The sequence below is a fragment of the Magallana gigas genome, chromosome 1 (assembly GCF_963853765.1).
Source record: "Magallana gigas chromosome 1, xbMagGiga1.1, whole genome shotgun sequence".
In the NCBI taxonomy this organism is placed as follows: Eukaryota; Metazoa; Mollusca; class Bivalvia; order Ostreida; family Ostreidae; genus Magallana; species Magallana gigas.
In genome coordinates this window covers 15,398,277-15,418,815 of record NC_088853.1, presented here as the reverse complement: position 1 = coordinate 15,418,815, position 20,539 = coordinate 15,398,277, and the positions used below count along the sequence as shown (strand labels likewise).

The following is a 20,539-nucleotide window of genomic DNA, read 5'->3' as shown; positions in this document are numbered from 1 at the left end:
ATTTCCTTGGTAAAAATCAGGATTAAATGTCGATTAAAAGGACAATTTAAAGAATGATTAGTGCATCTTTAGTTTAAAAGCCAAAAGCAATATATCATCATTTTCTATTGATTTATCCTAAAATGAAGTTTGGTACTTGTTTTTGTATTTAACAGAACATGTTTAGGTATTTCTTTTAGAGTATTAATATATATAAAATATATCACATAGGACAGACTATAAAATAGGATTCATATCGACGTATGAACATGCACTAATACCTTTCAGATTTTGTCAGTGTTGACAACAATAGAGAATAGCGAGTCAGCAATGCAGTGTTTCGACCTAGAAGATACTCTGTTTGTCAGAAACAAATGGGATTGTGTAAATGTTGGAAGACAAAAGCGAGATGAGATCAAAATGACATTAACAGATAGGATGAGGGCAGAATTTCCATGGATCTCCAAAAATCGAATTTTTGATATATGTTTAAGGAAGGTCGGAAGTAATTCTACATCGATTGATTTTTTTTCTTCTATTTTTATCTTTCATGGCAATACAATTAGTATAATTTACGATATCTTTTTCTGAGTTGTGTTGTTTCCTTTTCAATACCTGTAACACAGCTGAGAAAATGTTTCTAAAATGTGTTTAGCTTCTTTCACGCAAATATTTCAGCGACACATAAACGTTACATCATACTTTTTTTTCAGGACGTAACAGATGAGTACAGGTCTCAATTTGAAGAATTCGAACATGCCATTCATAAATTGATAAAAAAGAAAGAGAATATAAGAATTCAAAATCATGGAACGTATGTAAATTAATTCCACTGTCATTTTTATTTGATTAATCATAAAAGAATATTTTTACGTTTTTTATTATTATTCTATTTCTTTTCAGATATTTATCAGGTGTGATTTTAGAAGCTACTAAAGTACTCTCGGAAGCAATGACTGAGTCTAAAAAATACACAGAGATAAACGACATCACATTCCAACACCTGGAAGAAATAATGATCAAAACTAAAGAAAAAATAAAAACTGTAAGGTTGTTTGGATGTTGCTCAAAAGTATCACTTGCACCGTTTTTGAAAGAAACAAATTTTAAAAACTGAACACAAAACATTTTAATGAAAGACGTGTCACGCAAACTTGCAACAGCTAATTTTGTTTAACCGGCAATTTTTAAACTTTTTTAGACTTACATCAAAATGTAAATTTTAGTGTTTCTTATAATTTAATTGCCTCACTATTGATTATAGTTTTTTTTTTTATTTAGTTGCACTCAGAAGAAGAAAAGATAGTGATTACCATCACTCAAAAAATATTATCCAGTTTATACGATTACATAAATTCTGAAGAATTGTCAAAACTGATTTTGCAAGAGGAGCCAAAACTTAAAACGTTTTATAAAATGCAAATTGATGGAATAATTCACGAAAGAATAGAAAAAGCTACCCAAAAATGGTTAGAGGAAAACGTCCCAAAAATCGTAAAAACTGAATTTGAAATAATTATTCAAGATATAACAGATAATTACGAGAAAATGTCGATTATTTGTCAAAGGTTTGGAGGAATTGCAGACACCAAATTAAATCCTAGCCTTCGAAAAGAGGGGATTACTTGGACTGTACTAAGTGGTATCGTATGGGCCACCAATAAATATTTTTGGGGTTTTTTTCTTGACCAAGAGGCAGTGGCTTTAATTTCAACATTTTGGTTTGTCTCGACATTGTCTGTAGGTGCCTTAAGGATAACAAAATATGTCTCTAATGTCGAAGAGATAATAAAAAAATCAATTCAATTACGCGTTAAAACAATGAATAAAGAGAAACTGCATGAGTTGTTGCAAATGAAACTTGACAAAGGCTTGCGAGAATTTCATCGGCACATATTTACAACCACCCTACCAGAGGCGATCGATAGTATGTCTTATTGCATCAATTTAATGAAAAGGGAAAAAACCAAAATAGAGCAAAAACGAAATGTTTTAAAACAGTTGCTAACTAAAATAGATCACTATCAAAAAAACGTTGACAAAATGATAAGGTCTGTACCAAAGGTTTGAATATATATATATATATATATATATATATATATATATATATATATATATATATATATATATATATATATATATATATATATATATATACTCCAAGTATGATTCCTTCTGTTCTTACGGAAACGTATTATTAATTCATCGTTCAATAGACACTGACAAGACTGAATTCTATACGCCCCGTTTATCGATCAGTCAAGACCTACAGCAACCTAAGTTAAATCAAGAACTGCGTGAAAACATCTTAATATTGTCAGACTCAAATTTCCATACAAAACGATTTGGTTGTTTCTGGGCTAATTAACTAATTTACATTAAGAGTTATATAGTTTATATAAAATAGCTTTTACAATAAATTCATTAATTTAATAAAAAGATGTAAATAATATCTGTAATAATATAGTTTTAGCACTTTACCTTTACGAAAACCCTAAAGTGCTTTACAGCTGTTCGAAGCCCCACTGGAAGCTGATTGGAAGCTGGACGCGTTGGTACCGTAGGTTTTTCGCGTTTTAATTGGTTTGTCGACTCAAAGCGAAGTTAGCTTGTAGGTTCACGGTGTGGTACCTAAACGGCTGCTATCGGTAAAAACGGCGTTCGGTGTTTCTTTTTGAAAATTTAACGGCTGCTAGTTGATATTTCATGGGTCACGCAACAAAATCAACGAAAAGTGTCCCAAAAATCAAGGAATTTTTAAAACAATCCATGTACACGGAACATGTAAGAAATTGTCGTAATTAATAATAAATGTAATTTGCTTAATGGCCTAATAAGTAACCAAATATAGAGAAATTTCTGCTGCACACTAACTATAATATATAATAATGTCTTAGGATATTATGCATCTTTTCGTAAATTAAATGATATCTCTGCACCATGTCCTTTTTATTTGATTTTTACATATTGTGAGGATGTTTTATTTGATTATAAATTAACAGGAAAACATGTATATCGACCATTGAATAAGAGCGAAAAGGCGCAGATTTTAATGATTTTTTTTACTCAAATGGGTTTACAAATTGGTTATAACAAAAGCTAACAAAATTGTTTTTTATATGATAAATAAACTTTTTAAACTTATTAAATACAAGATATCTAATCATTAATTCAAATTAGTTTTCTTTAAATTTCGTTTGATTCTTAATGTGTTTAAGGACCCATTCACTGTAAATCTCAAAATTCGTTGGCCATGTAGTCATCGATTTTCTTCTTATTTCGTATTTTGATACCCTTGATGAATTGAGATGCAAGACCGATTTAAACGGTTGTTATGGGGGTCGGTTTAAATGGGTTGTTATGGGGACCGGTTGTCATGGTAACAGAAGCAAAAGATGAAAGATTGGCCATTTTAAGCTATTTTGAGCACAGATTATAAAATACTGTAGCAGTAAAATAAAATTATCGCATGCAAAATATTTTAAAAATTTATTGAAATAGTTTAATACTTTTACCATGGTAACTAAACATCACTTCAAAAATACAATTTGTTTCATTTTATTCAAACATAAATAGCTTTAAATGGAAAAAAAAATTAAAATCTTGTCCTGGCAACAAAGATAATATAAAAAAAAGAATGAAATCCGTTACACCGAATGTACAACTAGTGATGTCTAATAGTAGCCGTAACATAAGTTCTTTGAAGTAAAATCTTTATAGTTCTTTGATAAACGAGATAGAATGGGAAATTCTGACCAGCAAACTATACACAGTACTAATTTCAAGTAATCTGTCGCTTCAATTTCTTAGAATTATCTTTAAATATGGCGAAATCAAGTTCAAAAGACTAGTTTGCTTGGACGTGTGTCCAAATCTACGACATTTCATTGCTTAGTTTAATGTAAATTCGTTTGTAGAAAAATGGACTGATATTTAAGTGTCAAAATGTATGTTTTATTCCGTAAGGGTTGTCAACTACTATACTAAGCTAAAATACATTAATACAGAGGCATTTTGTTCAATGTGCGAAGACAAATACTTAATATATTGGCCATTTTTTTGGCTAGTAGCCGTAAAACATTGACCGCGTTATTTTTACCAACAGAAGCCGTTAAAGTACTACCTTGTGGGGTTTTTTTCTTGCAAACTAGTTCAGCTTGATACATCGGGGCAAGATTATGGAGCGCCTTGTATGCATATACACATATAGTTTCTATTTGCACTCCATACACACAGGAAGCCAAATCAATGCAAATGCAAATAATACATTATGGGATGATCGTGTTCTTGTAATAGGAAGTGCAGCAGTGTTTTAAACCCTCTGGGGTTTAATTGAATTGGTGCTATTTATGTTTTATAAGAGTTAATTTTCATAATCCAGCCGCGACGTAACCAGAGAGTGGACAAGTGTTTTGCATGCCGCGTCCGAGAGAAAGTGCCGAATGCGTCTTTTTTCTGAATCTGTGAGTAACATGTCCTTGAGACCGCTTGCACTGCTTTTCGAAACAAAGGATATGATTAAAATATGCTCCAAGATTTCTCACACTTGGGACACTGTGAATGATGTTTTTGAATAGACTTTCCGGGGACAAAAAAATCAGTAATTATGTACAAAGTTTAAATGTAAAAGCACATAGATACACTACAATGTCATACGTTTTTGTGCTAGTTGTATTATAGTCGTATTATGACGTATGCAACATTATTTCTAAATCAGTATATAATGCCATTAAACCGGAACTAATATGTAATCATATAGATTGAGAGAAATACTTTAGTTGTTTAGAGTCCAATTTTTTGTTCTTTTTATTTTATTTTCCATATCGAGTTAAATCTAGATATATTTCGTATACAAGTTCTATTTTAAGAACCCATTTGTTGAGGTTTGGTTAACGTACTAATGAAATTTAGTTTGGCATAAACGGAACACCTAATTATTATATTATATTAGTAATACATTACTATGCATTACATATTTATTTTTCATTTATTTTTTTGGAAGAAAAATAAACATGTCTTGTAAAATCATTGCCATAATATTATATAACTTGGGAAAAATAAGTAAAAGAAAAGGAAAAAAGTAATATTATGTCACTTTCTTTTACAGAAGTTGCCATTAACAGCAACTGTTATTGTAATTTTTCTGTTATTCTGAATTAAGTCTATAATTATATTATCCGTTTTTTATTGCTAGTCTGTGAATTTTGTCTTATCGAATGTATATTGCGCTGTTTTTCACAGTGAATCAATGAATAAAATATGATTTTATCCATATTGAACCTTTTTACTTTCAACCTGAATATGTTTGAGTATTGCTTGTAAAAGACAATTGATTCGTAAATTTGTCATGTTTATCTTAACTTCAACTTACCAACTTACCAGTTCGATGGAAAGCAAATTGATTATTTTTGTATTCGTTAACAAAATAAATGAACTAATTTCATAGTATGCTTTATTTTTTTCAAACGATATAAGTAAAGCTCAAGTGACTAGAATTTATGAAAACTATACATGTATATTAAAACATAGATACTTTATTTTTCAAAACATTTGCTGAAAATTGTGCTGTAAAAATAAAAATGATCTTTCTTATAAACAATAAGTACTATTCGTCCTCCTTGAATGGTGACAAATCTAGGTGAATGGTTAGGAACATATGCAACTTCACCATCTCCAAAAGTAACTTTAGGGACACAAATCCACCTAATTCACAGACCAGTGGCTCTTTTCACAAAAAATCTTACGACTAAAGACAATATTTTCCTTTTCTTCAAAAAATATCTACATTGTAAAACATATCACAAAAATCTTATTTACTATTACTTTTGACAATATTGGAATTTTTTTTTAGAAAAAAATGAATATCTCTATCATAGGAAAACTTACAGGGTTTACATTAAGCTACTTGGCTGCAGACTTTGCTGCAAACTTGATGCATTCATTTATATGCTAGAAGACTGGAAAAATCAGGACAGACTTTCCAAAGCCTTAATGTTTGCTGCAAGTATTCGACAAGTGTGAAACAAGCTTACAGTTAACATGTGCATTTACATTCATTTAGTTACCAACTTAAAACAGACTCGCTGCACATTTGCAGCAAACAAAACAGTTTATTAAAGGTCATATGAAACGATATCCTGACCATATTGAGTTATATACGGGAATGAGTTCATAAGTGCCTATTTAATAAGACTGACATTGTTTTTTTGGATATTTTATGCAAAATGTGAGCGCCACAGTCGATCAAAATTACTTAATCGGGAAAAGGAACATTGACTTACGCGGCTTACCTCCCTTGCTTATGACGTCAGTAAGACCCAATCGCCTTATGAAGCTATGTTGTGAATACAAATATCCATGTTATTTTGCAGCATTTTAAAAGAATAAAAAATACTATTTTATATAAAAACTTGTATAATTATACAATAATCAACCACGTCAGTATTTTTTCTCTCAAGAAATGAAATCGTGTGCTTTTTTATTTACATGTAATAGCGTGTACATAATGATATTCAGTTTCGAGACTGCAGGGAGAATAAATGATTTTCTTCATAGATCCACATGCAAGTATAATATAATTTTAATATAAGCATATTGATATGTTTTATTTTATCTTTTTAATGAAATTGACAAATTCAAAAATAAGTCTGATCGTTTTCTCCCATTTGCACGTTCATGCAATTCATTAAGATTTTTTTTCTAAACAACTTGTAGGCCTCATTGTGCCTCATTCGCTTCACGGTTATATTGTTTGTTTCACTTTCAAATTCACAAATATGTTACCATTTAATTATTTTTAGTCTAAGAGAAATTTCTTCAAATGTTTTGTTTTTGAAACGTGTACTTGAATATGCGGTGTTTTGATTTTAAAACGTGTATGTGCGGTGTTTACTCACAGATCCCTTTCATCTCACTTTCTTCCGCAATGTTTTCTTTCGGTTTTTTTATCATTATTGATGCTTGTTCTTAATAAAATCTGTTGATTATCTTCACATTCGTTCACAACTATTTTTATCAAACAACCGATTTATTTTACCGATACATTTCTAAATCCTTAAATGCCATATTTCCGCGATCTAATTTAATATAACGTTAATACACATGTACACAAAGTATTTTCTAAAGATATTGCTACATGTATATATCAATAAGTCAGAAATTTATATTATTTCGAAATAAAATTTAAGATTAATTTTGCGGCATTTTATAGCAGCTCTTAAATACAAACTATGTACACAATGCCTCAAACATTTTCATTGGCCTGCCTTATATACTTTTTTATGTTTTAAATGTAGCTCAATCATTATACGCACTGAAGAAGAAAAGGATGTTTCTATTTCAAAAGGATAAGGATAATTCATTAATCAGCTGTAAATGTTGGAGCATTTCTTTCGTTAAATTTCCACTCCAGTAAGGGATCTTCTTCATGATTTTACTTTTGTGAGAAGCTGATATTAGATTTATTCATTAACGACCAATTAAAACTAAGTCATATGTAGGCTACTACGAAATCAAATGATCTCATTTGAAAAGAAAGACACGTTCATATATGCAAAAATTACTAAAATTTAATCGATAAACTACTGTAAAATTACACTAGTTTTAATGCATTGTTTACATCGGTGGGTCTTTGTGACGTCATAAATCCACAAAATCAAGAACGATAAGCGGGCAAGAATTTTTTCAGGTGCTCAGTTTTCACGGTTATTTCTCAGTAATGCAAAGGCAAAAAAATCTTACATCATGCATTTTAACATTTGTTTATACCAAGCTTTATATTCATGAAAGAAAATCATAGTGTTAATAATCGTTTCATATGACCTTTAAATCTATCAAGAATAAGTTATGTCAACTAAATGTGAGATGAATAGTTAAAAAAATATAAAAACTTCAAAAAGCCTGATTTATAAAGCTCGACCAATTTTTATGAAATAGGTTCTCAAGTGATTTAGTGCCGTTTGATATTTTAAATATTAACACACTTGAGAGTAAGCGTGATATATATATATATATATATATATATATATATATATATATATATATATATATATATATATATATATATATATATATATATATATATATATATATCACGAAAAATGAAAGACACGTTTTACTCTGTGTTGTCTTTCATTTTTCAAATTTTCTTTATATAAAACCGGATACTGCCATATTTTTTGGATTTAACTATGTATATATATATATATATATATATATATATATATATATATATATATATATATATATATATATATATATATATATATATATATATATATATATATATATATATAGGGATGTCAAGTCGGTCAATTTTTAGTACTCGGTTAATCGGACGTTTTTCCGACTCGGTTAAAGTGTAAATAAATATGAACAAGTACATTGATAACTGTAAAACTTTGGTCACTTTTGTAGAACAAAAACCACATGATCTAATGGGAGGTTTCCCCGTAAGTGTGTTTCTGTTGTAAGAATTATAAGCACTTCGTATTTCCAGACCTTTGAAGTCGGTGGCGGCATTATAGGTCTGTTTAATTTCTCTACTGTGGGCTATCTAATTTATATAATAGACTATATCAACGATGTTCAGTAAAAACAAATCATTAAAGTAAGCCAAAAATAATGGTAGAAGACAGCCAAAGGTGAGAAAAGCTAGATAACAGGCGCTTGGTCACGATAATTAAGATATAAACACTGCCAAGGGCGAAAACGGTCATTTAGCATATATTACTGTATGTACAAGTGCAATGGACATTTTAAGTTTTAAAACCGATGTTTTAATAAACTTAGAAATATTAAAAAATATATATCCGAGTAACCGAGTACCGATTTTAGTATTCGATACTCGGACGTTCGATCGAGTACCCGGTTAACCGGGTACTCGTTGACATCCCTAATATATATATTAGGGATATATAATAATATACATATATATCTAAAGATATACACTGTTTTTGCACATTTCCTGTTTAATATTTGTGTCAAAATTGTAATTTATTAAATAATAATTAGCTCATGAGGACCTATTTGCATGACTTGTGTGTAAATTTGTACAATCAAGAGTTGCATTAATTGTATACATGTATTTGGTACAATTTAGAAACTTGCTTTTAACAGTTTTAATTAACTTGTAGGCGTTACCATGCCAAAATGCAAACATTTTGTGGAGACAAGTGAAAGTACTAGAGCAAAACAAAAACCTCAAGCTGAACTAATCGATTACCAAAGACCGGCGCAAGAAATTGTTAAATTGCAAAAATCCAACTTTGATGCATCAAGTAGTACAGTGGTAACCCTAGCAAATGCTGCATCTGCTACATCTCAACTTTTACAAAAACACAGGTAAGCCAGTAGGCACAAACAACGGTTTATTCAATTCTGATAATCTTATCTCTGTAACAGAAGGTATTCCTCTTGGTGCGACAATACCACAAAAGATATGGGGAAACTTTTAGTAAAATGAATTTCTTAATTTAAGAGTATCATTGTTGCACCAGGATGAAGAACCTCTTACGCTTTGCATTTCTCAGAGGGTCATTAATGTGCAGCATAGTTTAAAAAAAAAACAACCCATGTCCATCAGTCAGTAGACTGATGCCTTTTTGATCTTTATTAACATTGGAATTCAGAAACTCCCCATTTATTAAAATACAAGAGTTTTATTATAGAGATGAAAGACTGCATGGTGATGTTGCTTGGAGAACATATGTATAATATTTCAGAAAGCTTGGGGAGTCCTAGGCTGTAAAGGTAAGAGGTAAGTGTATTGCCATGACCAAAAAACAAAATTTTTGGCAGCCCTTTCATGGTTATTAACCGGGTAAAGTCCGCTTCTGCTTTGCCTACAATCAGGAAGGAAAATGCAAACACTTGCCATACCCATACTCTCATTCCAGCTAATTATGCAATAGTAAGCATTTGAAGCATAAATGCCCATCCTCTACCCAGTGAACATGGGAGGTTTAAAACCGGATGATTTGCTATACCTTACAGATGAAACAAAAGCAGATATTGAAATATGGGTTTCATTTTTGGCCTCGTTAAAGGTAAATCTGTGTTTTTGTCTCAAAAATAGTTTTTATCAGATCATATCACACTCTTTACAGATGGCTCAGGTTCTTTAGGCTTTGCAGCTATTGTCTCGTTTCCGGTTTCATGCAGCCTTTCAGTAATGCTGCAATTGGAACCCAACCCAATACTCATTCATGAATGCCTGTTGGAACTTTGCAAACTCACTAGCTTTTAGGCGCGGCATTTTGTGACAACACAAAAAATGCTTACAAAAGAACATGGAATCTCTTTATTCAACACTTTCATTCCTATTTCACCTTCATTATTATGCAATTTTATTGCTTGTCTGTTTTCTCTTGGTTATTCTCCAAGTATAATATCTTCTCATGTTTCAACCACAAGCTACGTACACAAAATTCTTAGCCTTCAGGATCCATCTGAAACATTGTTAGTTTGGGAAACCATACAGGGATGTCATCATTCTGCACCTAGAAAAGATTCCAGGTTACCAATTACAGGTCCCATTTTGGCAAACCTGTTAAAATGGATTTTTCTGTTAAAAAATTGTACAATAGGATTCTTCTGAGATCCGTTTTTTAAGCTTTCAATGCTTTCTTGCCCTTAGGTGAGATTGTTGTAAAATCCAAAACTGATCAATGTAAAGTAATTCAAAGAAATGATGCTACTTTTGAAATGCTTCAAACAACACCCGTGGCTGTTGAAATTGTGTTTAAAAATTTCAAAACAGATAAAACACATTGCATGTTTCAGATCCATCTTAAATCATCAGATAATAAGGAATTGTGCCCCGAACAAGCATTACATTATTACTTACATACATTTGGCCACAAATTAATTCCATTATTTAAATTTATGGGAGGTGAACCACTAACTTATGCATTTGTTTTGAAAAATCTTACAAGTATTATTTATTTTATTGGTTTGAACCCTGCTCTATACAAGGGTCATAGCTTTAGACACAGGGCGAAAAACCATCTTTAAGCAAGTCCTTAAAGGTGGCTTAAAGGTGACTTAAAGGAGCTTAAAGGCTATACAACCTTTAAGCCGCCTTTAAGTCACCTTTAATCAAGTTGTGGTGTTTTCAGAAGTATTCTACGTACGAATTAATTTTCTGGAGTGAGTTACTCCCCTTTTCTTCTACTCTCTTGTTATTAGAGATTTTTGCACTGAGCCGTGCAGTACACAACTTCGGTAGAGTCACCGTATTATCATTTTGTACAAGCGTACATTTTTCCATGCAAGAAACTTAAAGCCCTACGGTGTAAGTACTTGTATTTGTTTATTATTTATATAATATAAACCATATGTTCAGTATTTATTGATATAATGATGTTGTAATGTATACAAAGAATAGTTCACTCATTGGTGCCAAAATCATCCGTGCGTGAAATTATAGGTATCATGTTTATTAAGTATATTTACTAAGATATTATGAATTATTTTATATGTATACTTATTGATATCATTATACATTGTGTCTAACATTCTTACAAGAATATCAATTCTATTTTTTACTTTATTTACATTGTAAGAATTCAGTCAGTCTATTTTTTCAATCAGTGTATTCATAGAGTCAGTATTGTCAAATGTCAGTATTTTCAGTATTGTAAATTTATTTTATTCTTTTTTCAGCTTTTTAGGTCACCTGAGTCACTCAGGTGACCTATTGCAATTGGTCTTCGTCCGTCGTCGTGCGTTGTGCGTCGTGCGTCGTGCGTTGTGCGTCGTGCGTTAACAATTTTACATTTTTAACTTCTTCTTGAAAACTACCAGGCCAATCGTTACCATTTTTGGTGTGAATTATCTCTATGGTAAGAAGAATCTAAATTGTGAAATTTATGGCTCTACCACCCCTGGGGTGCCACGGGCGGGGCCAAATATGCAAAAAAAGCCAAATTTTCAAAAATCTTCTTCTCTACTTCCACACAAGTGAGGAAAAAACTGAATGCATGGTTATGATGTCCATGAGGCCCTCTACCAAAATTGTGAAATTTATGGCCCCTGGGTCAGGGGTTCTGGCTCTAGGGTGGGGCCAATATGGCCATATAGTAAAAATGTATTAAATCTTAGAAAATCTTCTTCTCTACTCCCATATATATTTGTTAAAAACTAAATGCATGGTTATGATGTCCATGAAGCCCTCTACCTTAATTGTGAAATTCATGACCCCTGGGTCAGGTGTTCAGGCTCTAGGGTGGGGCCAATATGGCCAAATAGTAAAAATGTATTAAATCTTAGAAAATCTTCTTCTCTACTATCATATATATTTGTTAAAAAGTAAATGCATGATAATGATGTCCATTAAGCCCTCAACCTTAATTGTGAAATTCATGACCCGTCGGTCAGGGGTTCAGGCTTTAGGGTGGGGCCAATATGGCCATGTAGTAAAAATGTATTAAATCTTAGAAAATCTTCTTCTCTACTCTCATATATATTTGTTAAATACTAAATGCATGATTGTGATGTCCATTAAGCCCTCTACCTAAATTGTGAAATTCATGACCCCTGGGTCAGGGGTTCAGGCTCTAGGGTGGGGCCAATATGGCCAAATAGTAAAAATGTATTAAATCTTAGAAAATCTTCTTCTCTACTCCCATATATATTTGTTAAAAACTAAATGCATGATTATGATGTCCATGAAGCCCTCTACTTCAATTGTGAAATTCATGACCCCTCGGTCAGGGGTTCAGGCTCTAGGGTGGGGCCGATATGGCAAAATAGTAAAAATGTATTAAATCTTAGAAAATCTTCTTCTCTACTCCCATATATATTTGTTAAAAACTAAATGCATGATTATGATGTCCATGAGGCTCTCTACTAAAATTGTGAAATTCATGACCCCTTTGTTAGGTGTTCATGCTCTAGGGTGGGGCCAATATGGCCATATAGTAAAAATGATTTAAATCTTAAAAAATCTTCTTCTCTACTCCCACACATGTGGGCAAAAAACTGAATACATGGTTATGATATCCACAATCTCCTTTACCTAAATTGTGAAATTCATGGCCCCTGGGTCAGGGGTTCAGGACATGGGGGGGGGCAATATGGCAATTAAGTGTTAATGCATATAATGTTTAAAAATCTTCTTCTCTATTCTCACACATCTGTATAAAAAAAACCGACTAATAATTATGTTTACCAGGAAGTCCTCTACTGAAATTTTAATTTTCATGTCCCCTGGGGTATGGGTTTTGACTCTAGGGCAGAGCCAAAATGGATGTATAGATGCTAATGCATATAACGTTAAAAAATTATCTTCTTCACTCCCACACACCTGAAAGGAAAACTAAATTCATTATTTTGTAGACCAGATCTTTTAGTTTTTCACCAAAATTATAGGTTTCACAGTTCTTTTTGAATTATATGTGGTTGTCATTACAAATTTATAATTTTTCTACTCCAGTATGAAACCTAATTAATTAGATGCATATATGAGACTCCATGACAAGTTTGTGTATTGGATATATGCTACTCAGGTGACCGTTAAGGCCAATTGGCCTCTTGTTACTAAAAGCGTACTACTGCTAAAAGCGTACTACTTCTACTACATGCTGTAGAAAATACCATGAATAAAACTGAACATCAAAAGCCTGAGTTGGTTTCAGTACACAAGTGCTTATAGGTCCTTAATGTCCAAACTTCTTTAAGTCACCTTTAAGCCACCTTTAAGCCACCTTTAAGCCACCTTTAAGCATCTTTAAGTGGCATTTACGCTCTCTTTACACTGCCTTTACACTGTCTTTAAGTGGTCTTTAAGTCAATATTGATCAAGCTGAACAATAAAAACATATATTAAATGCAAAATCTCTTTTATAGGGATGGGAGGGGGTCATCCGGGTGATAATATAATTTCCAAGGAAGGGGGGGGGGTGTTCCAGGCGGTTTTAATCGTCGCTCCATTAAACACAGATCGCTATCATCAGCACCGCTCCGATGGACACAGATTGCCGTTATAAAATTCTTTATAATTTTTGGGGGATTTCAAAATTATTGTAGGGATGAGCGCAGTCTCTGTATCTTAATATGTGCAAAAAACTAATTAAAGTATGTTTGTTTCCTATTATAAATTAATCGGTGAAAAAATCTCTCTCTCTCTCTCTCTCTCTCTCTCTCTCAGTTCATCCGGTTATTAAACAAAATAAAGATAATGAACGAAAAAATGCATGATTTAATTTGATAATCGGTTTAAGGTTTGTATTTTTTTTTTCAATTTTCATTATAATTTCTAACTCTAGATCTGCTAGATACATGTTAAAGATGAAACGACTCTCAACTGCCTTTGTTATATCGGGCAGGATATTACTGCTTTGTTTGTCTAGACATAGTTTTGTTCGTTTGTGTATATCTAATTAGAGTCTATTGTTTGTCCAACTTAAGAAAACCCCTGGAACTAACACAGAATATACAAGATATACACAACAGTTGTGTCGTGTGCCCAGGTGCATGTTTGTGTATATTTAATTAAAGTCTATTGTTTGTCCAACTTAAGAAAACCCCTGGAACTAACACAGAATATACAAGATATACACAGCAGGTGTGTCGTGTGCCCAGGTGCACGTCAGGTATTCTAAAGGCGTTGAATCTTAGTATGTACGAGTATACGATAAGTCTAGTGAATAAAAGTTAATTTACATTTGTAATTCATTTTCAAAGTATTATTTCCTAGCTCTGGGTTTCAAAAATGTTACGTCTACAAATTAATGATACATGTATGTAAGAGTAAAATCTTGAGGCTTATTAATTAATGTACCGGTGATCATAAATAGGGGTTGATTATTTAAATATATGTATAAGGGTAAATATGTCAAATATACCCGGCCTGGCACATCATACAATTGTATGTACAAGTCATTTGCAATTGCCACATGCAGTAAATACGTCACCGGTAATTGGTAATTTTGTTTGTTATAGAATTGATAGTTTAAAAATCATGTACATACAATTACATGTAAATATTTAAACATATTGGAACGGCGCCGCAATCATGAAAACCGGGAAATTGCGGGAAATTGAACAAATACCCTAATAGTATCAATGCATTTAATAAAAGAAATGATTTCATTTTCTTTCTTACATTTTTATAGCTATAAATTAGATGAACGTATATCTACTCGGTTTAAATTTATTAACTAAGAAAGCCTACAATAGTGAACCTAACGGTTTCCATTTAGGTATAATATATTTTTGTTCACTGAAGACCAAGTTCCGTATTTCATTCTAAATACATGCATACATGTAATTTAAAAATTAGATATAATTGATTGTTACAAACTGAATGGTTTGTCAAAATCTTTTCAAGTAAACACATTCAATACAGTGATTCAATATCTACTGATATATAGGATATAAAAACGCTCAGATATATATGTAAGTCGCCGTGGCGCAGAGGAAGTGTGGTAATGCTAGTAAACTAAGGGTCCCGGGTTCAATTCTCGCCGTGGCCGGATTTTTTTGTTTTGTTTTATTTTTCATTTTTCTTTCTAGAACAAAAACCGTTTTAATACCTTTTCTTTCATAAAGTTAATACATTTTGTTGGAAATTAAGCACAATGTTGAAATTTTTTTTTAATGGCTTAAAGGTGGCTTAAAGGTAGCTTAAAGGTGGCTTAGAGGTGGCTTAAAGTTGGCTTAAAGAAGTTTGGACATTAAGGACCTATAAGTTGTCCTTAAAGGTGGCTTAAAGGTGGCTTAAAGATAGTCTTTAAGCTGCCTTTAAGCCATCTTTACGCTTTCTTTAAGCCACCTTTAAGCAACACATATAGCTTAAAGGTGGCTTAAAGATCGTGATAATAATATCATGATTCACATTTCTTAATTTCTGAAGTAATATCTATAAATAGAATAAAATGCAACAAAAGTCTTAATTTTGGACTACTATTATGCAAACGAAAACATCTTATTTGAAACCTTTCCAAGTCCATCGATTTCAGGAAAAACGTATCTTAGAATATGTGTAATCTGATGTTTCTAAAACTCTATTCAAAACCATATGATGCGGATTTCGTTTTCGTGGAAATTGATAAAATGCTTGTGTCCTCTTATTTTTTCATTGAAACTAAAAAAACCCGCGAAATAAAAAAAACCCTGAAATCAATTATGACGTCATATAAATTTTGACGTCATAACTGAAATAAAGGGTAGTTGGTGTTACGTCACAATGAAAATGTGTGAGTTATCTCCCTGTAACCGCAAACCTTACCTTAATATGGGGGAGGTCATTTGCTTATATTTTATAACTTACATTCAATGTCTGGTAATTGATATTATGACTGTTTGAAGATCTCCCCTTATTGCCTAATTTTTCTGATTAGCAAAAATATATGGCAGGATATACATACAACCATGTTTTATGTTTATCTTTCAATCCTAGCCAGATCAACAATACTAAATCAAGCTATTTATATATATATATATATATATATATATATATATATATATATATATATATATATATATATATATATATATATATATATATATATATATATATAAAGTGTATGGGACATATATCGATGTAAATGTGGAATGAAATACATATAGAAATACGTAACGATCAAAACCCTTTACTGTTTTGATTCTTTTTTCCAAATTTAAGGACTATGAGCGGTTTAATGCATTTTTTGCTCCCAAAATCAAAGTTTTAGAAAGAGCTTTAAAAATAAAGTGAAAGATAGTTAAAATCATATTGGAAGTAAAGGTGTAAAAGGTTATCACCACAGTGACGTCATAATGTAGGAATGACGTCATGAAGATTGCATTATTTTGATAAATTGGTGTTTTGTAGCAATATATGGGTGTTTTTCGATGGTTTTTCGACTGAAAAACATCGAGCAAAGGCTTGCTCAAGTACCATTTTTTAGTATAACGTGTAAAACTATCTCAAGAAAAACAATGTTAAAATCGCACTTGAGCAGACCTGCGTTCTATACTTTCGAATTCAAAATATAGTGCAAAAATGAGAATATTTTCATTTGTTTGCAAATTTGCGGGAATTAGGTCATTTAGGTGACGTCATAGATAAACAGGGAGTGAGCAATGATGACTAAAATCATTATTAAAGTTATAGGCATCTTCTATACAATGATTTGTGAAGATTTTATTTTTATACGATACTATTTAAAAATTGGTTGAAATCGGGGGCAGATATTTGACCATACCGCATATAGTCCTTTGACCAACATATCTGTTGACAAGTTTTGAAGAGGAAAAAATTATACCAGGCCTTGCTGAATTTAAACTCATTATAATGTCCTCTACAACACATTTTTTAAGGCAACTTTTTTGCGGTGAAGTTAGATATTTTGATGTAAAAAACCTCTTTTTTCTGATATTGTTTTTTTTTCAATTTTATTTCTTTGAAACAAAATTTTTTTTTAATAGAATTTAGTTGCTACTAATATTTAAAAGTTTTATTACAGGAATTTATATTTAAAATTATAATGGTTAAAATTTTGTAGCACATAAAGATATTCAATTGAGATTTTTTAAATAACACATGAACATTAATACGTTATTTTAGGATTTAAATATTTTATAGAAACTTTTTTGGCATTCAACGGAGAGTCTTCAATTTAATTCAACCTACCACAAATCTGGCATAATGACTTTTTGGTGACAATTTCAATTTTAAAAATATATTTTCTGGGTTTGTAACACAAAATCAGAATGATGGTTTAAATATGCATTTAACCTCTTTTGATTTTGTACATCTTATTTTAAAAATTAAGATATCTAAATTTCCCAGATTAATCACTGTTAATAAGGCAATTAAACATAACACAACTGATCAAATTATGCCAGCTTGCTCATAAAATGAAATATATTTTTTTGAGAAAGAAGGAAAAAATGTTCATTATCTATTTCTATGTATTCTTTGATAATTTCCATGTGAATACCAGAAGTCATGTGAGCAACACCCTGCCTCCCATTAAAACTGTATTTGCTACATTAAAAGTAAGACTTAAAATGTTGTTCAGTATGTTGATCTGCAAAAAAGAAACATTTTGACAAATATGACTTATTGTTGATTGTTAATTGTAATGGATTAACGTATTTTGTAACGTCAGAAGTAATTGGTATTGTCGTTTACATATTTCTAATGATTTACAAACTGAGTCTTGCACAAACGTTTGTGAAAGGTAATTGAGATAAAGAGCATCGGGGGAGAAGGTATTATTTTATTTTATTTCATCATCAGAATTGTTTGAAATAAAATACTAAAAATATTGTATGACTTTGACAAATAATCTACATGTATTAAGGACTTCAATTCTTTCTTTACGAAAAAGTAAATGTTTATTTTATTTTTTTTATTTGCATTTTTCAAATTCAAACATACATAATTACTATTAAACTGATGTCAACTTCTTTTTTAAATATTATAATCACTCTTTCATACCACTTTCATTCATACACTCATTCAAAAATCAAAAGTAAATGAACCTAAGGTTGTATATTAATTGGCTAAAAAAAATAAATAAATAAATAAATGAAATAATAATATTCGTAGCAAATTCCACTTCTGTATAATATTCGTATACAATTATGAACAAAAGAATTCTTCCCACTGTGACCAGCATTTTTCAAATTTCCTAAGTTGAAGTTTTTGAACTGATGCATTTTTCTCTATCTTGTATTTAAAACTCAAATAATATAATAGATCAACATAGTTTGGAATCTTATTCTGCTTCAGACATATAAATATGAATTGTTTTGTATATAAAGGTTTATTGTCTACACTTACAGAATTTTCTCCAAATAATATATTGATAACATTAAATCCAACCCTCTTTGTTGTTTTTCTATATATAGACATACTAAGATCATTCCACAAGGGTAAAACATTAGTACAACTAAAGAATACATGTTGTATTGTTTCTATTTCTTCTTTACAAAAAGTACAACAATCATTTGCAATGATCTTGATTTTTTTTACATAATAGTTAACAGGAAGAATTCTGTGTAGAACTTTGTATTGTAGCCATTGAACAGATGTATCATTAGTTGTCATAAAACATATTTTGAAACAGTCTTGTATGCACAAATTTTGTTCAAGTGGTAATTCATTATTCCATCTTGATATTGCAGTTGGAACCACTTCAGTATAGTTCAAAAGTTTATAAATTGCCTTGTTACATTTTTCATTCAATAAAATCACTTCAAAATACATTGGTTAAAAAAGGAGTACAATTTTTTTCAATATTTACTCTTTCAACAAAGACTGATTTTAAAAACTTTGAAATAGCGCTAATAATACTGTTGTATTGCATGACATATACATCAGGCAAGTTAAACGTATGTAAAAAATTATTCTATGTCAAAATAGCTCCATTTGCAGATAAGAAATCTCCAACTATCTTTATACCGTGTTGGTACAATACATTAATAAAGAAAGATTTATTGGCAACTGTAATACAAGAGTTGTGCCATATTGGAACATTGATAGTATTTTTCTTAATATAACCAGACTGTTTGTTAAACATGTTCACTACCCGGTGCCATGATTGAAAAACATCTTGCCAAAAATCATTATTTTGTTTCATCATCTTTCTTATCAAATCATCCCCAAACTCTAACATTTTCATAGTAACATCTTTGCCATTAATTGCAAAAAAAATATCCATCCATGGTTTGTGTTTGAGAGTTAACCTTTTAATCCATGAACATTTGAGAGAAGAAACGACATTATGGACATCTAGCATTTTTAAACCACCTTTAATGTAATCTTGAGTAACTATCTTTCTTTTTACTTTATCACCTTTAGATTTCCATATAAAATTAAATATTGCTGTATTCAATGAAGATAAAAATACTTTATCGGGTGTGGGTAGTGAAATAAATAGTAAATGTTTATTAATGATAACAAGAAATCATATTGACGCAAGCGACAAATGGGACGCAAAAATATACTTGTTGCATCATTGTTTGATTACATAAAAACACACCACAAACAATAATGAGTTGGTTGTACTAATTTCAATGGTAAATTTAGATATACTAGACTTTGACCCGTGCGTGCACGGGTTGACATTGCATATCGGACATATACGAAATAGGTACATCGACACACCTTATTATTGACATTTACATAACAAAGCTATAGGCCTACAATAATGCTATTAATATCACTACACTTTCCTTAATTTGAATAATCTAACTGTGTCTCGGGAAAGGCCCTCACCACAGCTAGTTACATGTATAATGCATCCCTTATACCCGTAATGTAGCAGAAAATTGCAGAATCGCTCCGGAACGATTTTGGAGAAAATTAATGAAGTTGCTTTGAAAATGATAGTCAAATTCATCACAACAAACCTTTTCGAGACTGCAAATACCTTTCAACTAAAAATTTTAATCCAGAGAATGTAAGAATTCAACACCTTTTCACCAACGTGCACGTATTTTCTTTGTAAAACTGGGTCCGTAGGACATTATTCATTTTTACGATAAAACATATTCTATCTTCACTCTCCTAACAAATATAATGTTACTTTTTTGCATGTAATCAACTATTTTTGTCATCACGAAG

The 20,539-nt window shown here is 31.0% G+C and overlaps 1 protein-coding gene across 1 annotated transcript in view; it reads right to left on the bottom strand.

Moving 5' to 3' along the window:
* Positions 1-10,409: 10,409 nt before the first annotated feature.
* LOC136275639 (uncharacterized protein in xynA 3'region-like) overlaps positions 10,410-20,539 on the bottom strand; it is a 46,236-nt gene continuing 36,106 nt past the window's right edge. Inside the window, exon 10 of the mRNA XM_066085270.1 lies at positions 10,410-10,478. Coding sequence (XP_065941342.1) covers positions 10,410-10,478 — 69 coding nt within the window. The remainder of the gene's footprint in view (positions 10,479-20,539) is intronic.